The 23,252-nt window shown below is 37.6% G+C and overlaps 4 protein-coding genes across 4 annotated transcripts; 3 read left to right on the top strand and 1 right to left on the bottom strand.

The window, feature by feature from the left end:
* The first annotated feature begins 3,174 nt into the window (after positions 1–3,174).
* Positions 3,175–6,034, top strand: LOC148079815 (carboxypeptidase O-like). The gene is made up of 8 exons (XM_087792376.1): positions 3,175–3,183; positions 3,260–3,361; positions 3,426–3,530; positions 4,896–5,006; positions 5,131–5,224; positions 5,304–5,506; positions 5,624–5,708; positions 5,772–6,034. The coding sequence occupies exons 1-8, from the start codon at positions 3,175–3,177 to the stop codon at positions 6,032–6,034; spliced, it is 972 nt and encodes a 323-aa protein (XP_087648502.1).
* Positions 6,035–7,437: 1,403 nt separating this feature from the next.
* On the top strand, positions 7,438–13,169 carry LOC148079814 (carboxypeptidase O-like). Its single transcript, XM_087792561.1, has 9 exons — positions 7,438–7,505; positions 8,307–8,346; positions 8,419–8,520; positions 8,615–8,719; positions 8,804–8,920; positions 9,790–9,883; positions 10,073–10,275; positions 12,739–12,823; positions 12,890–13,169. The coding sequence occupies exons 1-9, from the start codon at positions 7,438–7,440 to the stop codon at positions 13,150–13,152; spliced, it is 1,077 nt and encodes a 358-aa protein (XP_087648687.1). The 3' UTR covers positions 13,153–13,169.
* A 148-nt stretch (positions 13,170–13,317) lies between these two features.
* On the bottom strand, positions 13,318–15,329 carry nudt15 (nudix (nucleoside diphosphate linked moiety X)-type motif 15). The gene is made up of 3 exons (XM_087792563.1): positions 15,140–15,329; positions 13,533–13,729; positions 13,318–13,457 (listed from the first exon to the last, which is right to left on the bottom strand). Exons 1-3 carry the CDS (start codon positions 15,289–15,291, stop codon positions 13,336–13,338), a joined length of 471 nt encoding a protein of 156 aa, XP_087648689.1. The 5' UTR covers positions 15,292–15,329; the 3' UTR covers positions 13,318–13,335.
* Positions 15,330–16,013: 684 nt separating this feature from the next.
* On the top strand, positions 16,014–21,195 carry pspc1 (paraspeckle component 1). Its single transcript, XM_087791497.1, has 10 exons — positions 16,014–16,571; positions 17,813–17,962; positions 18,033–18,184; positions 18,254–18,349; positions 18,446–18,642; positions 19,359–19,443; positions 19,556–19,661; positions 20,249–20,306; positions 20,386–20,522; positions 20,606–21,195. The coding sequence occupies exons 1-10, from the start codon at positions 16,149–16,151 to the stop codon at positions 20,879–20,881; spliced, it is 1,680 nt and encodes a 559-aa protein (XP_087647623.1). The 5' UTR covers positions 16,014–16,148; the 3' UTR covers positions 20,882–21,195.
* Positions 21,196–23,252: the final 2,057 nt, after the last annotated feature.

The following is a 23,252-nucleotide window of genomic DNA, read 5'->3' as shown; positions in this document are numbered from 1 at the left end:
ATAAATAAATAAAAAAAAGACCAACATTTTCTTCCAGAAATCAGATTCCAGCCACAAACATGTAATGCTAGATATTTCGTCTGAATGATTTTCATTTGAATTGTTCTGCTTCGATCTTTTTAATTAAAATGTTTATCTTCTTGTGTTTGTTACGAGTGAGATAGACAACAATTTCATACCAAAACTTTTATTTTTAAGGCAGCAAGATAAGGCACTTAATATGCACAAGCAATTACATATTGTCACTATATCATGCTTCTGTCAGCACAAACACACAGACAAATAGCAAGTTAAATTGCTCTCAAGAGCGAAAGAATATAAATGGAGGTATTTTGCAGCAGAAAACACAAAACATAAAGCCATGAAAAGGCTCCTTTGATTGATCTTGTTTTGTTCTCAAATGTATTTTATAATCCTTATATGATCCTTATAAGAAAAACCTGAATGACACAAAAGAGTTCTTACACCGTTTGATGGTGTAGTTCCTGACATACTCTTACTCTGATGTTTTAAAAGAACAAACTAATTTGTAGCATTAACTTACCTCCAAAGTCTAATATAAATAACACTAGAAATAAAATATTTTACAACAGGCCAGATAAAGGAAGTACAAAACAAATATTCTTAATCGATGTATAATTAATAACGAATCTCTAAGACAAGTTTACACATTAACCTCATGTAAACTAAGATAAGATGGACATCGATCAGTTGCTGCTCTCTTTATTAGACAAGGCGTGGTCAGAGGACCCTTTGTGAACAATAAACATTCTTGAGTCGTGACATTCCATCAGTTTTCTTTAAAGGACAGAACCTCTCTGAAGACATTCGTACTTAAGGAAAACTAGAATCTTAGCTAAATGAGAGGACTCAATATTTTGGGACTTGTCTTGGCGATTTTTCTTTCAGAAATATGTTTCGTTCTCATAGATTGTTGTCATGTATTGAATTAGAATGAGAATTAATATAGACTTTATTTACATTTTTTTGTACTCATCTGCTTCATTAACTCCCAGTTACATGCACTAAAACAAAAACAAAATAGTTTATCATGAGAATGGCTTGTTTCTTTTCAATTCAAAATGTTGAGTTCAGAGCATAGAAACACAAAACTATTGATTCCCTTTATTACCATTGGATTTATCCTTAAAAGTCAGGGTTTATTGTTTGTTTATTGTTTGCATTCTCTGTCTGTCATTCTGACGTCAGTTTATCAATGTCATGTGATCATGGTGACTATGCAGGAGACTGTGTCTGCTACCTCTTTAGAAGTATATTATTTGTGCCGGCTTTATTTTTTTTATTGTGATAAATTGATGTCACTGTATACGCCATATTATTATTTATTGATTAATTTTTGTTTTGATTATTTACAGTATATAAAAACTTTTTTTTATCGAAGTCCTACATTTTTATTTATAATATTAATTTAAGTGCAGCAAAAATACAATATAGACGTATTATTATATTTCAACAACAAGTAAAGAATTGCTTGCCAGATGTTAACATTTTAAACCAATGCTTAATTTTGTGGAAAACTATATGGAAAAATTAAAGCCATTAAAGGTAATTCATGTAGATTTAAAAATACAGTAAAGTTCTCTAGTGTCACCTGCTGGTCATGTGATGGACTCGCGGTCAAATATTGTGACTTTCACTCATCTCTGCTTCTGTGGTTTATATTGTGACGAACATGTTTGTGATAAGCAACAAAATATACAATCTCAGGACCCGTTTGAGTATTATCATTACATTCTCTGCACTGTTATGTGGATTTATTACACTTTATTTCATGGTTAATATTCAAACTGAATTATCTTGCAGCAGATAACACAAAACATAAAGCCATGAAAAGGCTCCTTGATTGATCTTATTTTGTTCTCAAATGTATTTTATAATCCTTATATGATCCTTATAAGAAAAACCTGAATGACACAGAGGAGTTTTTACACCGTTTGATGGAGTAGTTCCTGACATACTCTTACTCTGATGTTTTAAAAGAACAAATTGATTTGTAGCATAAACTTACCTCCAAATTCTAATATAAATAACACTAGTAATAAAAGATTTTACAACAGGCCAGATAAAAGAAGTACAAAACAAATATTCTTAATCGATGTATAATTAATAACTAAACGTCTAAGACAAGTTTACACATTAACCTCATGTAAACTAAGATAAGATGGACATCCGATCAGTTGCTGCTCTCTTTATTAGACAAGGCGTGGTCAGAGGACCCTTTGTGAACAATAAAAAGTCTTGAGTCGTGACATTCCATCAGTTTTCTTTAAAGGACAGAACCTCTCTGAAGACATTCGCACTTAAGGGAAACTAGAATCTTAGCAAAATGAGAGGACTCAATATTTTGGGACTTGTCTTGGCGATTTTTCTTTCAGGGGCAGGATCAGCTTCAATAGAAAAGTGAGTATTTACTAAAAACTTTACTATAATAGAGTTTAATAATAGCAATGTGTTTATAATAATATTGTGGATTTAAATCACAATAATACCGTGGGCTTACTTTGAAACATATCTCTCAGAATTGTCCAATATATATATATATTTTTTTTTATAATATTTCAAGTCTATTTGTAAATGCCATGCAAAATAAAGAGTGTCGTCTAAATGACCCAAATGTATTTGAAAATCCCTGAAATAACTCAATCGTATTTTATAGTGACAAAACTGATAATGAATTATTGGACTAAAAATGCTTTATTTTCTTGAACAGAAACTGTTAATACACACTTATTAATAACCTTTCGACTGGTCAATACAAAGACTTCATTTCATGATATTGGTTTACTTTTAGTAGTTGTTTTGCTGACATTTAGCTGCTAAATTAGGTACAAATGTATAAATATATTTGATTGTTGTATTACAGCAACATTTACTGTTGATGCCTTTTGGTCCATGTTATTTCCTGCAGATTGGTTTTTCTAATCTGTGGCAAGATAAAGGAGGGTGTTTCTTTCCCTGTAAGTCAGAGGTCGATATCAAAGAAGCTGACACAGCGTGTATTTCATGTCAAGATTGTGTGTTGCGCAATCTCATGTTATACTACTTGGATGGAAACATTAAACAATGCGAGCGTCTATAAGAAGGATGTTTTGTTAAAGATGTGAATGTGTTTAAACTTTCAGAGTGGACTATGATTACTTCAGATACCACACCATGCCTGAGGTGAGAGGATGGATTGTTAAAAAAAGCCATATAAAGAAAACTCTTCAATGAATGTGATTGTGTGTTTGTTTGGCAGATCTCTCAATGGATGATTCAGATCGCCATGAATCACTCTGATGTAGTTTCCATAGTGGAGTATGGAAAGACCTACCAGCTCCGGACCATCAGTTTGTTAAAGGTACACCGTCTTCAAACTAGAAAGATCTTTGCTCATCACGTCAGTGACGTGTTTGTATCATTAGATCGGACTGAACACAGGCCAGAAGAAGAAAGCCATCTGGATGGACTGTGGAATTCACGCCAGGGAGTGGATCTCTCCTGCCTTCTGCCAGTACTTTGTCAACCAGGTAAACACAAAAACTACATTAGATACTTTTTTTTGTTTTAATCTCAAATTTTGCTTCGATCGCTCATTTCTTTCTTTCTGTGGAGAACAAGTTATTATTCAACTTTTTGATGTAGCATCCAGAAACTGATGGCAAGGACATTAAATACATTAACTTTATATACTTAGACATACTTACAACTAGATCGACCCTCAATTACTCTTCTATAACAAAAAAGGAAGATCCAAAAAGTACATAGAAGCTGATGTAAACCCGGTTTCTAAGCCACATCATACTTACACCATAGATTGTCATATGTCCCGCAGTGCTGGAGGATTAAAGCCTTGTCAATCAATATCAGATATAGCCGAGGCGACCTTGAAAAAGAATCTTAACTAGCGACACATGAAAGCAGATGCACACTGATGCCTTCACTGATCATCTCCTGGGTGTGTGTCAATAAATATTCAAGATGTGTCACTATTACTGTACTAACCCTCACCTGGGAGATCGTGCAAGAAAAGTGGTTTCACGTACAGACACAATGGAGGAGGTGGAGAATACTGATGGATTGCTGAACTTCCTACCTCTTAAAGATCTTCAACTCATTCCGTGTCACAGTGAGGATGCACGATCGGCTGAAGTTCAAACAAGATCAAATCTGGAGTAAAACAATGAAAGATTGTTTCAGTGCTGTCCCCGTCCCATTTGTGCAAGATGGGTTAGGTGAAAGATGGAAAGACAGATAGACAATGGATGGATGGATGGATGGATGGATGGATGGATGGATGGATGGATGGATGGATGGATGGATGGATGGATGGATGGATGGATGGATGGATGGATGGATGGATGGATGGATGGATGGATGGATGGATGGATGGATGGATGGATGGATGGATGGATGGATGGATGGATGGATGGATGGATGGATGGATGGATGGATGGATGGATGGATGGATGGATGGATGGATGGATGGATGGATGGATGGATGGATGGATGGATGGATGGATGGATGGATGGATGGATGGATGGATGGATGGATGGATGGATGGATGGATGGATGGATGGATGGATGGATGGATGGATGGATGGATAGATAGATAGATAGATAGATAGATAGATAGATAGATAGATAGATAGATAGATAGATAGATAGATAGATAGATAGATAGATAGATAGATAGATAGATAGATAGATAGATAGATAGATAGATAGATAGATAGATAGATAGATAGATAGATAGATAGATAGATAGATAGATAGATAGATAGATAGATAGATAGATAGATAGATAGATTTTTACATTTATGGATGGATGCATTAGACAGAAGCAGACCCGTTGGATGCTGACAACTTATGAAGTGTTTTGTTTTCCCAACAGATCTTGCAAACTTACCAGACCGACGCAAAGGTTGAAGAGATGCTCAAAAACCTGGACTTCTACGTGACTCCAGTGCTCAATATTGACGGCTACATTCATACCTGGAGTGCGGTATGTTCGTGGCATTCCTTACCTCACAAGATTCCATTCAAATAAAGGAGAAAAACCAAGATAATCTTCTTCATAGTGAAAGGAGTCTAATGTGTGTTATATTTTGCGTCATCATGACTTGCAGAATCGACTCTGGAGGAAGAACATGTCACCCGGACCTGTAAACCAAACCTGCATCGGCACAGATCTGAACCGCAACTTCAACGCCAACTGGGGAAGTAAGACATGCCTCATGTATCATGTAAGAGTCCAAACAAAGACAAAAGATACCGAACACATCTTTTTTTTATTTTCCAGCATTCGGCGTCAACTTCAACTGCTCCTCCGAAATCTACCCCGGGAGGTCTGCTGTGTCCGAGCCTGAGGCACAAGCGGTCACCTATTTTTTGGGGAGTCGGAGCGAGGACTTCCTGTGCTTCCTCACCATCCACTCCTATGGTCAGCTGCTCCTGATTCCATACGGCCAACCCAACGTCACGGCCAACAATTATGAGGAGCTGGTATGTGCAAGAGAAAGAAGTGGACTTAAGATTAAAGTACTATCAGTGTGTTACATAAGTTTATCGTTTAACTACTCAAGTGTTTGATGCAAGTCATCATGCGGTTTTTTGTTTTAGATGGAGGTGGGCTTGGCCGCAGCAGACGCTATAAGAAAGGTCCACGGGATGAACTACACTGTAGGAACCTCCCCAGCAGTGTTGTGTGAGTCCCCCCACTGACACCTCTCGACTGGAAACAAGGAAGTTCAAATCTCTTGTTCTCTAGATGCTAACTCGGGTTCGTCCAGAGACTGGGCTCACCTGCAGGGAATCCCTTACGCGTACACCTTCGAGCTGAGAGACAAAGGGGAGTTTGGTTTCAAGCTTCCCGAGGACCAGATCAAGCCCACCTGTGAGGAGGCCTACAGCGGAGCTCTGCACATCCTCACCTACGCCCACGACAAGGCCTTCAACAGCGCTAGAAGTGTTGTAGCCGCAACGGTGTGGACTGTGCTTTTGGCGATGGCGGCCACTGGCAGCAGTGCATGATCCAAATCCATCTTTGTACCTGAATGAACTCGCTGACCATGAATGAGCTGCTTTTAGTTATGCTTTTGATCTCAGGACCCTAATTTGTTCCATACCATGGTGGGTAATCATGCAACACATTTTCTTAAAATAAACACTTGTTTGGGTCGTAAACCGTTTATCTAGTGATGTTTATTTCTCATTGGTGCAGAATTAAGTAGTTTCTCTGTTTAACAATTAACCTGTGTGTTATCTCTGGGTCAAGGTGACCCAGAGGCCTGAAAACAAATGTGTTCTCTGGGTCAAGCTGAACGACCTCCCTGGCCTTCATAAATACATATGCAGTGGTGAAGGTCGTTCACCTTGACCTATAGGCAACACAAGGGTTACCACAAACACATTTGTTTTCCGGCCTACGGGTCACCTTGACCCAGAGATAACACACAGGTTAATTGTAAGGGTTAAATATTCCAGCAGACACTGAACAATTTATATCTCCCTGAACAGCTCAGATCAACTGAGGAAAACAAATGCATGCTGGGACACCAAACTCAACTCAACAGTTCAATTATTTTTATATTATTTATATTATTATAATATATATTATTATTTTTTAATTATTTCTGTTTTGTCTTTCTCCCTCGCACCTATTGAACTTTAGAATTCACAAGCGATACCACAATTTACTGTTCAATCGAGGAAAATCGCTACATTTCAAGTGCTAAAAAAGCTTACAAAAAATAGAGCGATAAAATAAATGTATGCCAATTATATTTGGTATAAAAAAATATATTATGGGTGTAAATGAGCAGCTTGGCAGATGTCTGCAGTCTGTGAATTCTTGACAAAATACTTTTAGGTCACAAGCAGTATAGATTAAAAACATGAATCGTATGACTCACTTGACAGACAACCGGCCACAAAACCAACTCAAAACATTTAACAGTTTAAGGGGTCACTGACACCCTCAATAATCTTTCGAGAGAAGCTAGTGAAAGAGAATAAACACAGAAAATAAATGGTAATTTCTAGCCAACATGCAGTTTAACCGTGTTGGTCATGTGACCAGGTCCGTTTATGGCTTTTGATGATTCAACTGGTGTTTATGAGCCATAAGACAGAGTCATGTTGTATATGTAGGATGTCTTGCAAAGGAGAAGATCAGATGAAAGTAATGCCAGATAACATATGTTGAGAAGCTCCATGAATGATTGAAAGATAGTGACAATGATTACAACCACATAGGGAACTATCATAGGTGTGTGGCCTTGATTGATGACACCCATCATATATATCCTAGGTTACCTGGTTAAAAAGTAACTGACAATTTGAAGGCAGAGAGATTCAGGGCGCGGCTGGTTTTTTTTCCCACAGGTTTTCTATTTAACTGTATTGACCTCAGTCACAATCCATACTTCGACAAAATGATCACCACTCGAGGACTGAGCGTCCTGGTTCTTCTGTCAGTGGTCGGATCTAACATCGTTTTAAGGTGAGTTTGACCTTCGGGGGATGTAAAGTGACATAAAGGTCTGGGCCCTTTGATAAAAGAAAATATATATATATATTTGAAATCAATAATATTATTTTCCTTTATCCAACGTATCAAAAGCCCTTTTGTGTTTTGTTCATTACCTCATATCTCACAGACAATAGATCTGAAGTTTGTATTTATTTTTATATTTGAAATGATGTTCCTGATATTCAGTGGCTGGGGATTGCAAAACAAATAAACACAATCTAAGATGAGATTTTTATATCCATTTAACTTAAATGCACCACCCTGTAATACATCAAAGTAATGTTAACTATTACATTTTAGCTTTTTTTGTTCCTTTTCTACTGTAGATAAAGTGAAGTGAATTAGTATTATGTGTAGCATAACTCGGTGTTGACTTCAGTCATTTTAAAAGTTGAATTTTCAATTCATATTTGTATAAGTTAAAGATAAGAATCTTAATTATGTACTTATCTTATTATATAACAGTTTTATCTTGCCCTTTAAAGTATATACTTTATTGAATATTGTTTTGATTGTTAAGCGCTTTGTGACCCTGGTCTAGAAAAGCACTATACAAATAAAAATTACTTACTTACTTACTATAATTTATAATAACAAAAAGGAAGGATAGGCAAGATACATTTTTATATGGGTCAGTAAAGTGATATTTATCAGGTCTATAAGAAAAATGACGATAAAAAAGATCAAATTAATTGCTCAGGTGGTAAAATATCTTATGCACGTCATATTTGCACGTCATAATTCATTGAATTGTGTTTTTGTGTGAAACAGTGAGGAGTATGACTACTTTAAATACCATCCAGTTTCTGAGGTAAGCCGCAAAAACAATAATAATTTGAATCAATTTGTGTTATTATTTTAATTGCATTTGGCTGTGACGCAGATCACTGACTGGATGGTTCAGATGGCAAAAAGCTATCCAGATGTTGTCAGCGTGGTAGAGTATGGAAAGACGTACCAACTACGAGGGATCAGTTTACTCAAGGTACCGTTAATGTTCTTCATTCCCGCCCTGCTCATTTAGGATCCACTCTGGGCATATTTTGGAGCAATATTTTAGCCAGATAGTTTGATTCTAGATTGGTCTGGACTCGGGGGCGAGGAAAAAAGCCATCTGGATGGACTGTGGAATTCATGCCAGGGAGTGGATTGCTCCGGCCTTCTGCCAGTACTTCGTCAACCAGGTTAGATGCAATGAGTTTAATATTGAATCTGTAGCTTCAACGAACATATACTCATTAATTGATTCAATCGACTTATCAATTTAGATTCTTCAATCCTATACAACCAACAACAAAGTAAAAGAAATGATCAGCAACATGGACATCTACGTCACGCCTGTGCTCAACATGGACGGATACTTTCACAGCTGGAAGGACAACACGGTCAGTTTCAGTTTCCATGACATTTTTAGCTTTAATTTAAAAATATATTACCAGACAGAACAAAACAACATGGTCTCAGTGTCATAAATACTTGTGCCCAGTCAAAGGCAATAACATCATGTTGTAAACTGTAATCATAAACTATAGTCAAAGTGAACAGGTGTGCAAACTCCTGCAAATAAATGTTAAACATTATGACCACACAACGTCCAACATGGAGTTTGTTCAGTCTGTTATACATATACATATACAGTATTCCCAAAAAGTTTAAGAATATGTTTTCTTACTTAAAATAGTCATTCTTAAAATAATTTATATATATACATTATATAGAGAGTATATTTCAATATATTTTATTTGTTATATGTTATTTTTTCATTAGCTGTCATTTCTGCATGTTCAATTGTTTAGTTAAAATTCTTTATCCTAATGATAAAATGAAACAATAAAGTTTGAGGATGACTGCAGCTTAATTTAGATTAATGTAGCAGAGCATTCAGGACACAGAATAAGTATTTCCAATTTGGATTTGGTCATTGTTATCAATGACTCTAATATGAATTATATTATTATATAAGTATTGTACTGTTTTAGTAATCTCCAATACACATTTAAACTGGTTGTAACTAAAACTCGAAAGCCAGAAGAAGTTTTGTTTGTTTTACATTTATACAAATGTCTTTTTTAATTTATAACCGTAATGACTCTTGATGTAAGCTTTTGTGAGATAAAAAGATGTGGCGTTAAAAATAACTTTTAACAACTTGTATCTTGTGTAATTATCATCCGTCAGCTCCTTTTTATGATGGAACTAAATTTGTTTGTTGATTTAGTTGAGTTTAATAAGCCTGACTTTATGGACTTGATAGACGCGACTGTGGAGGAAGAACATGTCACCGGGGCCTGCAGGCTGCAACTGCACCGGCACTGACCTGAACCGAAACTTTGACGCCAGCTGGGGCAGTGAGTGTTCCTGATGTCATTTGGTAAAGAAGAATATCTGATTGTGGCGAGACACGTAGCCATCTATTAAACCCTGTAGGAGAAGTTTTTGAAGAGCTATTTTGCTGTTAAAATATTTAAAAAATCTTAATTGTCGATTGATGTCAATACATTATAATCAAATGACTGTGTTTATTATTTCTCTGACAGCACTGGGAACATCCCATGACTGCTGCTCCCTCATATACTGTGGAAGAGAGTCCGTGTCCGAGCAGGAGGCCCAGGCTGTGACCTACTTCCTAGGAAGTCGCAGCGAAGACTTCCTTTGCTACTTCACCATCCACTCTTACGGACAAATGCTGCTGGTTCCTTACGGACAACCCAACAACACCGACCCAAACTACAAGGAACTGGTACATTTTCAATGTTACAACGGATTGGATATTGGTTTGTTAATTGTCAAAACCTTCCTGCAACAATCAGTCTTTCCTCAATCCCTGCCTCCCAGCCGGTCACAGCAAGAGGCCGTCAACATAGAGTCTGGTTCCGTTGAGGTTTCTGCCTTCTAAAAAGAAGTGATTCACTCATTGTTGATTCGCTGGTATCTGTTTTACTTTTCCCCAGTGTAGTCTTATTTTAACTGTAAAGTGAGTAGGGCTGAACAATATCATGTGAAGGTCTGAACAATATCATGTGAAGGGCTGAACAATATCATGTGAAGGTCTGAACAATATCATGTGAAGGTCTGAACAATATCATGTGAAGGGCTGAACAATATCATATGTAGGGCTGAACAATATCATATGTAGGGCTGAACAATATCATGTGAAGGTCTGAACAATATCATATGAAGGGCTGAGCAATATCAAATGTAGGGCTGAACAATATCATATGTAGGGCTGAACAATATCATATGTAGGGCTGAACAATATCATATGTAGGGCTGAACAATATCATATGTAGAGCTGAACAATATCATATGTAGGGCTGAACAATATCATATGTAGGGTTGAACAATATCATATGTAGGGCTGAACAATATCATATGTAGGGCTGAACAATATCATATGTGGGGCTGAACAATATAATCTGTAGGGCTGAACAATATCATATTTAGGGCTAAACAATATCATGTGAAGGGCTGAACAATATCATATGTAGGGCTGAACAATATCATATGTAGGGCTGAACAATATCATGTGAAGGTCTGAACAATATCATATGTAGGGCTGAACAATATCATGTGAAGGTCTGAACAATATCATAAGGAGGTCTAAACAATATCATATGTAGGCTGAACAATATCACATGTAGGGCTGAACAATATCATATGTAGGGCTGAACAATATCATATGTAGAGCTGAACAATATCATATGTAGGGCTGAACAATATCATATGTAGGGCTGAACAATATCATGTGAAGGTCTGAACAATATCATATGTAGGGCTGAACAATATCATGTGAAGGTCTGAACAATATCATATTTAGGGCTGAACAATATCATGTGAAGGTCTGAACAATATCATAAGGAGGTCTAAACAATATCATATGTAGGCTGAACAATATCACATGTAGGGCTGAACTATATCATATGTAGGGCTGAACAATATCATATGTAGAGCTGAACAATATCATATGTAGGGCTGAACAATATCATATGTAGGGCTGAACAATATCATAAGTAGGGCTGAACAATATATGTGGGGCTGAACAATATCATCTGTAGAGCTGAACAATATCATATGTAGGGCTGAACAATATCATGTGAAGGGATGAACAATATCATATGTAGGGCTGAACAATATCTTATGTAGGGTTGAACAATATCATGTGAAGGGCTGAACAATATCAAATGTATGGCTGAACAATAACATATGTAGGATTGAACAATATCATGTGAAGGGCTGAACAATATCATATGTAGGGCTGAACAATATAATATGTAGAGCTCGGTATCGTTCATAGATTTTTAATCCAGGTACTGATACCTCCATTTTGATAACTCTTGCCAACGAGTGAAAAATTAATTTTATCTATACATTATCAAGTCTGTATCACGCATGGCTACTGAAATTCAGTGGTTTCACCAACCCTTCCATGGTCTTGATACATGGTGGTGGTAAATAAGGACAAAGACCCAAGAATTAGTTTTAGAGAAAATGCTAATGCAATCCATACTACATGTATCATTGGACAGCAACTCTAAACCCTCCTACACGCTCCTCTTTTCTCTCACTATATCCTCCCTCACTCCTCTCCTTATCCATCTGTCTACCCCCCCATCCTTCCTCCCAGCCGGTCAAAGCGGCAGGCCGTCAACAATGAGTCTGGTTCAGCTCGAGGTTTCTGCCTTCTAAAAGGAAGTTTTTCCTCGCCATTGCTCACTGTACAGCTCACTGTACAGTGTTTTGTTTCTTACTCTTTGTTGAATTGCTGGGATCTATTTTTCCTTAATCAACTGTAGTCTTATTTCAACTGTATAGTGTCTTGAGATAACTTTGTTATGATAAGACACTTTAAATAAAATTGAATTGAATTGAATTGAACACTTGGCTTCTAAGACGGCCGTTCTGCGTGGTTGTTTTCAAAAGTTACAAGAGCGTCTTCCAGAGAGAATTCATCTTATCACTTTAGTTGCATTGATTTTGTCCTTAAACAATGACTTGCTGTCACCATCTGAAGATTTGTTTGGCTTTCATCAGTGTGTAGGTCTGACCTGACCTGAAGTACAGCTGAGCACATGGATTTTAATGCAATGAAATTATTATTTAATTTTACTAAAATATGAAACAGAACATGTTAATTCAGTGATTATTTGAAATGTCTGATGAGATGCTTAGAATATTGTGTCACTTACTGTAACATATTCCTCAGATGGAGGTCGGTTTGGCTGCAGCTGAAGCAATAAGAAAAGTCCATGGGAAAGAATACACTGTTGGGACACCACACGACATTTTATGTAATTCCATACATTTCACTGAGTATGTATCTATAAGCAGATGAACTAAAAAAAACTTTTCTTCAGATGAGTACTCTGGTTCATCCAGAGATTGGGCCCGGCACCAAGGAATCCCCTTCTCGTACACGTTCGAGCTCAGGGACAACGGAACGTTTGGCTTTGAACTCCCCGAGGACCAGATCAAGCCCACCTGTGAGGAGGCCTACAGCGGGGTCCTCCACATCATGACCTACGCCCACGACAAGACCTTCAACGGCGCCACCAGCACCACCGCCGCCTTCCTGTCCACGGTCCTCTTGGCGATGGGAGTGATCACAACAAGTGGATGAACAACCTCTTAAATTAGATTAGAATTAAATCACCGTTTATTCTGACAAACATATATATTATCATTGTGTTGGGATTGTGATGAAACAAATTTTGATTTAAAAAAAAAAAGCAAAAATAAAAGTACTGTGTCACAGTACAAGTTTAAGTAATGCGTCCATGTCCTTCTCTTTTTTAATTTATGTTCAAGTTTCACCGTTTATTTCCGCACTTTTGAACGGCTGGTAGCCTTGCTGTCTCAGACCAGCCAGAGGCAAGAAGAGCTGCTCCTCTGGTGGGAACTGGTCCCACTGTGTCCAATTCCAACCTACAAGAATCATTCTTTACCACAAGCGCTTTAGAAAGTTGATATTTCATCAGATTTTTTTTTGTTTAAAGTTACCCTCGTTCTTTTCTGGTTCAAGGTTCCTGGGCTGGTGTGAGTGTCGGCGGTCCAGGTGTCCCTGCATGATGATGGTGACATAGTGGTACTTCTCCTCCAGTTTAATGGAGTTCACCACCGATGCCAAGTGAACGTTCTCTAAATGAATTCCGGCTTCTTCCAACACCTCCCTGCGAGCACACTCTTCCCAGGTCTCCCTGTAAAGTAGCAGCGTCACATCCCTCTGAGCAAGTCTTTACGACAACAAAATTGATTCTGAGGTCGATTCCATTCAAAAGACATCGACAGTGTTCCGTGTCGGGCAGTAACAAATATCTGAAAAACAATAATAATGGCTCACTAAATAAATATTGAGTGTTCATCAATACATTTCCTCAGGGGCCAAACTTTATGAAGTGGCTATTGTGAGGGGCCGTCAATAAAAAAAATGAAAGGAGCAAAAAACCAAGTAATAAAACAAGGTAAATATGCTACAAATATTATTTTACACATTTTCATCTTACCTTTTTACGGGCAATAAATCTCTGAGAACTTAAGTCCTAAAAGCAAAAACCCTATAGTTATATTCAGAGACTAGTGATGATGAATAAAACTTTTCTTTTTTTTTCAGTTTCTACATGATCTTTGACTTCATAAGGGCCACAAAAATACAGTCAAAGGGCTGCATATGGACCCATATGGTGTACATAACTGACCTTATTTGATTAAACAAAATCATTTTAAAGAGAAACTCATTGTTTATTGTATTATTATCATGAACAACCGAAATGTATTACAAGAAAAAAAGTTTATATCTTATCTTTATAATATACAAAATGAATATATAGTAAGTAAGTAAGTAAGTAAGTAATTTTTATTTATATAGCGCTTTTCCAGACCAGGGTCACAAAGCGCTTAAACAATCAAAACAATATTCAATAAAGTATATACTTTAAAGGTCAAGATAAAACTGATAACACAACAGGAGTTCCAGAAAATCAAGGAAAAGCCTAAACAAATAAAAACGTCTTAAGATGTTTCTTGAAGGAGTCAGTAGATCATCAAGCGCAGAGGGAGAGGAAGATCGTTGCAAAGCTTAGGAGCAACAGTCTGAAGGATTTCTCTCCTCTGGTCCTGAACCGTGTGGGAGGAACCATCAGTAGATTCTGATCCACAGACCTCAGAGCCCGAGCTGGGGTGTAAGGCTGGATCAGATCACTGATGTAAGGAGGAGTCTGACCTTGAATAGATCTGAAAGTAAGAGTTTAAAAGTTGATCCTGAAAGAAACTGGGAGCCAGTGAAGAGTTTTAAGGATCGGAGAAATGTGAGTTCTTCTACTAGAGCAGGTCAGAATTCTCCCTGCACAGTTCTGAATCAACTGCAGGCGAGACAGATCCTTCTTGTTTAGACATGAAAATAAACTGTTGCAATAGTCCAGGCGAGAAGACACAAACACATGGATATATATAAATATATATATATATATATATATATATATATAAGCAATAAAGTTGTACTCACCAATGAAACTATCTAACCATTTATAGATGTCTTGTGTACTATACGTGTTGTCGTAAACTGTGATAGAGATTCCCTGATAATGAATGAACGCTCACTTCCTACATACCCAAACTCCAGATGTCCACCCGGGAGTTGGTGTCTTCCTTTCCCCATCTCACTTTTTCTTTTCCCCAGCAGGACGCAGCCCGGATGCGCCGAGTCAGTGACCAGAACACCGACACCGACCCCGGGTCTCTTAGGGACTGTGGAAGAAGACATGTCTGTTTTTTAAGAGAGTCTCGCTCTGCTACAGGAGAGGAAAGCCAACCAGGATGTGGATCACTGTGAAAACCAATGTACTTCCGCTTAATTAGAAAATTAAAGCTTTTGAAATATATTTCCAACGTGACATTTGAGAGAGAAACATGTTTCAAAATGTGACACCTATGACTAATTATTTACATCAATTAATAAATAATGTGCTTTATTAAAATGGATTCATCAAGGCTATTCATCGTATTAAAGAGAATGCTCTCTAACTTTTTTATGTATGGGTTTCCAATCCGTTCATTGTATCTAATGGTAAAACATTGCCTCAATTTAACGCACATATTCCATATACTCGTAATAAATATGACAATCGCAAGGGGTCACTGTTTCATTAAGAAACATGAAATACTAAATCCCAAATTTGTGTATTTTATATGAATTACTTACATGAATTAAATTTAGCCAAACACGTTTGGCTAAATTGCATATATTTTGAAAACATTTTAGTGTTTATACGTTGGTTTAATTATTCTTAGGGCTGAACAATATGATATTGTTTTTTATTATTATTATTTGTTTTATTCCTTTATAGTGTTTTATTTATTTTTGGGAGGAAAAAAATGTAACGGAGAAACTTTATTCTATTTGAATTTCGAATGCCTTCAATTGTTTATTAGCGTTTTCTTAGTTGAAATAATCTCGCTTTTATTTTGAAACAATTCACGTGACGTACAGGAAATGGTCGTTTGGCGCAGGCGCAGATGTGTTCGCGCGCCGTCGAAAAACAAGCAATGTCCACAATAATTCTCCTCTATCTTGTGATTATTCGTTAGTTATTCTATTTATTTCCGTGGTTCGTTGTTAAGATGGCGAGTCCAGGCGTGCAGCAGCAGCAGCAGCAGGCTAGCCTGCCGAGCAACAGTCCTCCACAGCCGGCCTCAGGCTCCAGCGACTCCCCGGCAGAAGAGGCATCACCGGCGGACAAAGGCAGTCCAGCTCCGTCGCCCGCCGAGCGGTCCGCAGCCTCCGAGCCCGCCGAAGAACCGGCCGAAGAAGAAGAAGGAGAAGAAGAAGAAGGAAGCAAAGATGTCTCCGCGGCGGCGGTCACGTTCGACCTCGCCAGGCTCCGCCGAGAAGGAGAGAAGACGTTCACCCAGCGGTGTCGCCTCTACGTGGCCAACCTCCCCCAGGACCTCCAGGAGGAGGACTTCAAGAACATCTTCGCCAAGTACGGCAACAGCAGCGAGGTGTTCATCAACAGAGAGAGATGCTTCGGCTTCATCCGCCTGGTACGTCGAGGAGGATGAGCTTCGAACATGGCGGGGGGAGTTAGCCAAATATTTTTAGCATTAGCAAGTGTTCAACGTGAGGATAACAACTCCCCCCTGAAGTTTCTTTTAACCGATATATATGTATTTATATATACAGTTTATGCATAAATACAGTGAGAGAAAACAAATATGTTTACATTTCACGTACATGTTTTTGTGATACAATTGTTTCAAATAAGCTCCAGACATACAGTATGTCATGACACATTTGCAGCACTTTGTAACTTTTGGAAACGCTTGATGGAGTCTCCTGACTCCTTTAAGAAACATCTTAAGACGTTTATATTTGTTCAGGCTTTTCCTTGATTTTCTGGAAGTCCTTTTGTGTTATCAGTTTTATCTTGATCTTTAAAATATATACTTTATTGAATATTGTTTTGATTGTTTAAGCGCTTTGTGACCCTGGTCTGGAAAAGCGCTATATAAATTACTTACATTTACTACACAGTAACACATTCCTCTGTGCAGTGTGCATTCCTCTAAACACTCTTTAGTACACGTCCCTAGTACAACACTGCTAAAAAACAGTTTCCTTCAACTGAGAAAAAACTCTAAATTTATAAAAATGGTGTCAAAACGCGATCTGGAGTTTATAATCCATGCGTTTGTGTCTTCTCGCTTAGACTATTGTAACAGTTTACTTTGTGTCTAAACAAGAAGGAGCTGTCTCGCCTGCAGTTAATACAAAACTCTGCAGCAATAATTCTGACCTGCTCTAGTAGAAGAACTCACATTTCCCCCGATCCTTAAAACTCTTCACTGGCTGCCAGTCTCATTCGGGATCAACTTTAAAACTCTGGTTCTTTCAGATCTATTCATGGTCAGGCTCCTTCTTCCATCAGTGATCTGATCCAGCCTTACACCCCAGCTAGGTCTGTGGATCAGAATCTACTGATGGTTCCTGAACACGGTTCAGGACCAGAGGAGAGAAATCCTTCCAGGCTGTTGCTCCTAAGCTTTGGAACGATTTTCCTCTTCCTCTGCGCTTAATGGATCTACTGACTCCTTCAAGAAACATCTTAAGACCACTTTTGATTGTTCAAGCACTTTGTGACCCTGGTCTAAACCGGCACATTACAAATAACTATTACTTACTAACTTACTTACTCACAAATATCCAGCAAGATGGTTTAATTGTTAGCACTAGAATGAGTACATATGTAAACCTTCTACTAAAGCAACTGATGTCTTTTGTCCAGGAAACGCGAACTTTGGCAGAAATCGCCAAGGTTGAACTGGATGGAACGACTGTGAACAACCGACCAATCAGAGTCCGCTACGCATCGCACGGCTCGGCTCTCAAAGTGCGCAACCTGCTGCCGGTGGTGACCAACGACCTGCTGGAGCAGGTAGATTTGGAGAAGATCTGCTGAGTTAGTAAACTTATCATGTGAGCTCCTCAATGTCTTCCATCGACAGGCTTTCTCCCAGTTCGGGCCGGTGGAACGAGCCGTCGTCGTCACGGATGATCGCGGGCGACCCGTCGGGCGAGGGATTGTTGAGTTCGCAAACAAAATGGCGGCGCGTAAAGCTCTGGAGCGCTGTACGGGGGGAGCGTTACTACTCACCGCGTAAGTCAACTTTCGGTGGTCGTCAAGTACAAATGTAGTTTGTGATCAAACTGTTCTTTCCGTCATCAGGACTCCCTGCCCGGTTATCGTGGAGCCGCTGGAACAGTTTGATGACGAGGATGGTTTGACTGAGAAACTTCTTCCAAGGACTCCAAAGTACCTCAAGTAAGCACAGACGAGTGGTCAACAATTATTGACTTGTTACAGATACTTTTTTATCTTTCTCACCTCAATCCTTTTTTTACTCTTCCCTCCCTTCAGGGAACGATCCGTTGCTCCACATTTCGCTCAACCCGGGACGTTTGAGTTTGAATACGCGTCACGCTGGAGAGCTCTGGACGAGATGGAGAAGCAGCAGCGAGAGCAGGTGGACAAGAACATTAAACTGGCCAAAGAGAAACTGGAAGCTGAGCTGGAATCAGCCAAACACGAGCGGCAGCTCATGTTGATGAGACAAGGTAGGAACTGATGTCTGCTGTGACTTGATAGATTTGTGTATAAATGTATAAATGCTTATTTTGGGTTCGAGTCTTGAGATTTAGGAATACAATTCCATACAGTTTTCACCGTGACGTCCCTCGACTTCAAAAACGACAAACTCAATGGTTAAGTGTATACGGCTGTTTATTTAGACGTGAAAACTATATTCAAAGATACATAAAGTACATATAAACAAACACATAACAATCACAAAGATAATAACATAAAATAAATACTTTACCTCATTGGCCACATCGAGGGAATCAAATAAACTTTCAGAACTTCACACCATATTGAAAACATACAGGAAAATTAAGTTAAAAAAACGACTTCAGAAGCTTTGCATCATCAGAGAAAACACAGCTTGCGTGAGCTTCTGCTCAGTCTGTATGTGTGCTCATCAAAAACGCCCCCCAGAAACAACCGTGAACAATAGTTCCGCCAAGGAATTAACTTTTAAAATTGAAGAACAAAAACCATTAACTTACCTAGTGAATATTAATTGATATTAGATATATTCTTACATTAGATATTATTACTATTTATTATTATTTTTAACTTCTTTTACATCTTTACGAACTTACTGCTTCTGCTGGCAGTCACAGATAGATGTAGCGTTATCACTATGACTTTTATATGTACTATTATCACCCAAAAAAACAACAATTAATTGTGTTTATTTTCATTCTTTAAGACTTAATGCGGCGTCAGGAGGAGCTCAGGAGACTGGAAGAACTCCGGAATCAAGAACTGCAGAGAAGGAAACAAATAGAAATGAGGTTGGATGTTGTTGATATTTGATTCAATAAAGCTAAACAGTGTGAATTATTTGAGTAATATCTATTGTGACCAAAAATCATGGTGGAGGTGAATAACAACCCTTTCTTGAAGGCACGAGGAAGAGAGGAGAAGAAGGGAGGAGGAAATGATGAGACACGGAGGTCAAGAGGAGGTCAGACGACCACCGGAGGGTTTCAAACCAAACTACGTGGACAGTGTGAGTACTTTATACATTTGAACAACTGGGAGGGATTTTAGTCACGTCTACACTCAGTTTCTGTGTTAAGTTCTCAAAACTATTTTAGTTGAGAGGGAAAAAGGATTTATTATTTCAGCAAAATGTATTCATGTGTAGTTTTACTCACATTTAATAATTAACCCAATATTTTTATAAGAGAAAACTATGTATTTACTATGTATTTATCTTCAAAAATACACTTTTTAAACAATTTTGTGTGACCCTACATGTTTGTTATTATACTTTTTTATAATGGACTGATTAATGATAATGTAAAAAAAAAAAGTATTTTCGTGAAAGTGTTTAATTATTTTGTTTTTATTATTATTGTGATTTTTATTTTTACTTTACTGTCTCCATTTCTTTGTCTATTTAATTTGTTATGTTGCGTTTTTTGTGATATACATGTAAAAATGTAAGAAAATTCCTTAAAAACATGTTTAACAAAATATGTAGATATTTTCACAAATACTAAACCGAAAAAAAGGTCAAATATTTATCAAGTTTCAGGTGATTTCTGGTTATTATAAGGGCTAACGTCATGTTTCTCTCTCGGCTGCTTCCAGAGGGAACAGGAAATGAAAGCCGGCGAGCTCGGAGCTCGAGGAGTCAATAATATGGGAGGTACGTCATGATATTTGCTTCTCTTTAGGTATCTTAAGGAAAGTATTGAGTCGATTCATGAAAACACGTTTCTACTCAGATGGTTTCAACTCGGCCGCTCCAGGCTCCGGTGGTAACCAGGGTCAGATGATGGGTTTCGTGGGCCGGGGATCCCCGATGGGCTCGGAGGGGATGACAAATATGGTCGCACCCATGATGTCTGAGAACGGAGCCATGGTAACGCACACTTCTTTTTAATTGATTGTTTAAACTCTGCTCGTGACTGACGAGGTTCTTTCCTTGTGTTTACGTTACCAAAGCGGAACGATAGATTCCCACCAGGGGGAGCGATGGGCGGCCGACCTGAGGTGGAGTCTCCGCAGCAGCAGCATCAACAACAACAACAACATCAACAACAACAACAACAACATCAGCAACAACAGCAGCAACAACAGCCGCAACAACATCCACAACAACATCAACAACAACAACAACAACCTTTGGGTCAACAAGTAGGACCGTCCCCAGGATTCAGCGCCGGCAGTCCAGTAGGAGGAGCGTTTGACGGTCCGAACAACAAGCGACGCAGATTCTAAACGTTACAAGAGCCTCCCAGACTCCACCCGCTACTTCCTGTCGTCTCGTCTCTCTTGCAGTCGCCCGGGGAAGTTGGAAAAATGGACTCAGAATCAGAATGGTTTTAGTTTGAGTTCTATTTTTATATTTGAATGCCTAATATTATTTTTTTGTGTACGTTTTGACCTCCATTTTGAGTTTGTGATCACTGACTACAAATCCAAGCAGCACCATGAGCCACTTCTTGATGTCCATCAACACTACTGTCGCTCCACTGAGGAATAAACAGTCTTGTGTCTTCAATAAATCTGAGTGATTTAAACTGTGAACAAAACTCTCTACAACAGTGTGTTCTATGTTAGCATTTGAGATTTGATTCACGTGACGAGGGATTAAGAAAATACTGATAGATCTAAATGTCATTATATATTATTTTGTGCTACAGTATCAATATTTTACAGCAGTGTAAAATATATTTATTTCTTTTAGTTTGTTTTTCAAATCATATCTTATTTCTTTTATGGGTAATACTGTATATTTTAACAAAGTGTGTGTGAAATCAAAGAATCAGATTGAAATTTGAAATACTTTTGAGATGACTGAGGACGAGAGGATACATAATGTTATTGGACATATTTTGAAGAGTAAAGAAGTCAACGAGACAAGTAATCGTGCAATAGATTCCAGCTGTATTCGCCAGTACATATTGGTAGATATACAGTACATGGAATTTTTCGTGGCTGTCGACATCTTAGTTGTAACAAAAATTAGATGAGAATAAAAAATATATAAACAATAGTGCAAATACATCCCTTTTTCCAGGATTTCATTTTAATAATCCATATAAACACTTCCAAGTCCCAAGATGCACTGCAACAGGAAGCTCTTGCCTCTTAGGTTCAAGCTTGTAACAAAGCTTGTGGATCCAATATTTAATACATTTATTTTTTTGTTTATAAGCCATATTTCTGTATGTTGCAGAGGTCAACACAATTGACAACAGCACACTTGGAGGAAGACCAAACGAAGACTAAAGCGGAGTCTGAGAAGGACAAAATTACTTAAGATATTGTGGTATGAATGAAGATAAAAGTGACTTTTCTAGTTTGTAATCAATACAACACATCTAAGTAAACCATACATTACATGTTCTACACCCAAAAACAAACATTAAAAACATTAAGTTTGTTAGTGATACAGTAAATTGAGAAGTGTATAAAGAAACTATTCTAGTCTCTTAATTGTTGTCACAATGATGAGTTTGAGTGAGAAACTTGTTTGAAAAGTCACTACAGACAGTCGGTCTGAAGGCGCATCTGTGGTTGTCGGGTGGGGCTGAGGAGGGGTCGCTGCTTTTCTTTGCCGTGCCCAAGGCTGTTCATTATCAACATCTGCGATCATTGAGGTGATCCAGTTTAAACGGGGCTGAAGGAATATTCTAGTCCTCGCTTTCTGCCCTGGTTGATAGTTTAGCCCAGTTTATGACCCACTTTTGTTTTCCCAGAATCATTCCTTCTTTTTATTACTTTTGTGTCTAACATACATCTACAATAACTGGATATACCTTTTCTTTCATCAAATAGTGATCATTTTAAACACACAAAGAACCTCAACCAGTTTTACTTGTTAGGTCCATTAGGTAGATCCATTCAGGATTAGTATCTGGAAGTACTGGGTTAAATGTTTCATGTGTCCTTCCACAAGCTACTCATAGCCACTAGTGATGGCTGGACATCCCTGTTTATAGACGTGATCTTTTTACCACGTCTTGGACGTACAAAACAGCTTTACAAACTATCAAACAAATTTACAAACTATCAAAACAAATGTACAAACTATCAAACAAATTTACAAACTATCGAAACACATTTACAAACTATCAAACAAATTTACAAACTATCAAAACAAATGTACAAACTATCAAACAAATTTACAAACTATCGAAACAAATTTTCAAACTATCGAAACAAATTTACAAACTATTGAAACAAATTTTCAAACTATCGAAACAAATTGTCAAACTATCGAAACAAATTTTCAAACTATCGAAACAAATTTACAAACTATCGAAACAAATTTTCAAACTATCGAAACAAAAATTTACAAACTATGAAAACAAATGTACAAACTATCGAAACAAATGTACAAACTATCGAAACAAATTTTCAAACTATCAAAACAAATTTACAAACTATCGAAACAAATTTTCAAACTATCTAAACAAATTTACAAACTATCGAAACAATTTTTCAAACTTTCGAAACAAAAATGTGCAAACTATGAAAACAAATGTACAAACTATCGAAACAAATGTACAAACTATCGAAACAAATTTTCAAACTATCAAAACAAATTTACAAACTATCGAAACAAATTTACAAACTATCGAAA

This window comes from Callionymus lyra, chromosome 5, assembly GCF_982586985.1.
Source record: "Callionymus lyra chromosome 5, fCalLyr1.hap1.1, whole genome shotgun sequence".
Lineage (NCBI taxonomy): Eukaryota > Metazoa > Chordata > Actinopteri > Syngnathiformes > Callionymidae > Callionymus > Callionymus lyra.
This window is presented reverse-complemented; position numbering and strand designations above follow the sequence as displayed.

Coding starts and splice junctions, on each gene's coding strand:
- nudt15 (XM_087792563.1), bottom strand. CDS start 15,291: ATGTCTTCTTCCACAGTCCCTAAGAGACCCGGGGTCGGTGTCGGTGTT. Junction 13,730..15,139: donor GGTGGACATCTGGAGTTTGG/GTATGTAGGAAG, acceptor GCTACTTTACAG/GGAGACCTGGGAAGAGTGTG. Junction 13,458..13,532: donor TGAACCAGAAAAGAACGAGG/GTAACTTTAAAC, acceptor TGATTCTTGTAG/GTTGGAATTGGACACAGTGG.
- LOC148079815 (XM_087792376.1), top strand. Junction 3,531..4,895: donor GCCAGTACTTTGTCAACCAG/GTAAACACAAAA, acceptor TTTTCCCAACAG/ATCTTGCAAACTTACCAGAC. Junction 5,709..5,771: donor AACCTCCCCAGCAGTGTTGT/GTGAGTCCCCCC, acceptor CTTGTTCTCTAG/ATGCTAACTCGGGTTCGTCC.
- pspc1 (XM_087791497.1), top strand. CDS start 16,149: ATGGCGAGTCCAGGCGTGCAGCAGCAGCAGCAGCAGGCTAGCCTGCCG. Junction 18,643..19,358: donor GCTCATGTTGATGAGACAAG/GTAGGAACTGAT, acceptor TCATTCTTTAAG/ACTTAATGCGGCGTCAGGAG. Junction 20,523..20,605: donor TGTCTGAGAACGGAGCCATG/GTAACGCACACT, acceptor ACGTTACCAAAG/CGGAACGATAGATTCCCACC.
- LOC148079814 (XM_087792561.1), top strand. CDS start 7,438: ATGATCACCACTCGAGGACTGAGCGTCCTGGTTCTTCTGTCAGTGGTC. Junction 9,884..10,072: donor CTTTGACGCCAGCTGGGGCA/GTGAGTGTTCCT, acceptor TTTCTCTGACAG/CACTGGGAACATCCCATGAC. Junction 12,824..12,889: donor GACACCACACGACATTTTAT/GTAATTCCATAC, acceptor ACTTTTCTTCAG/ATGAGTACTCTGGTTCATCC.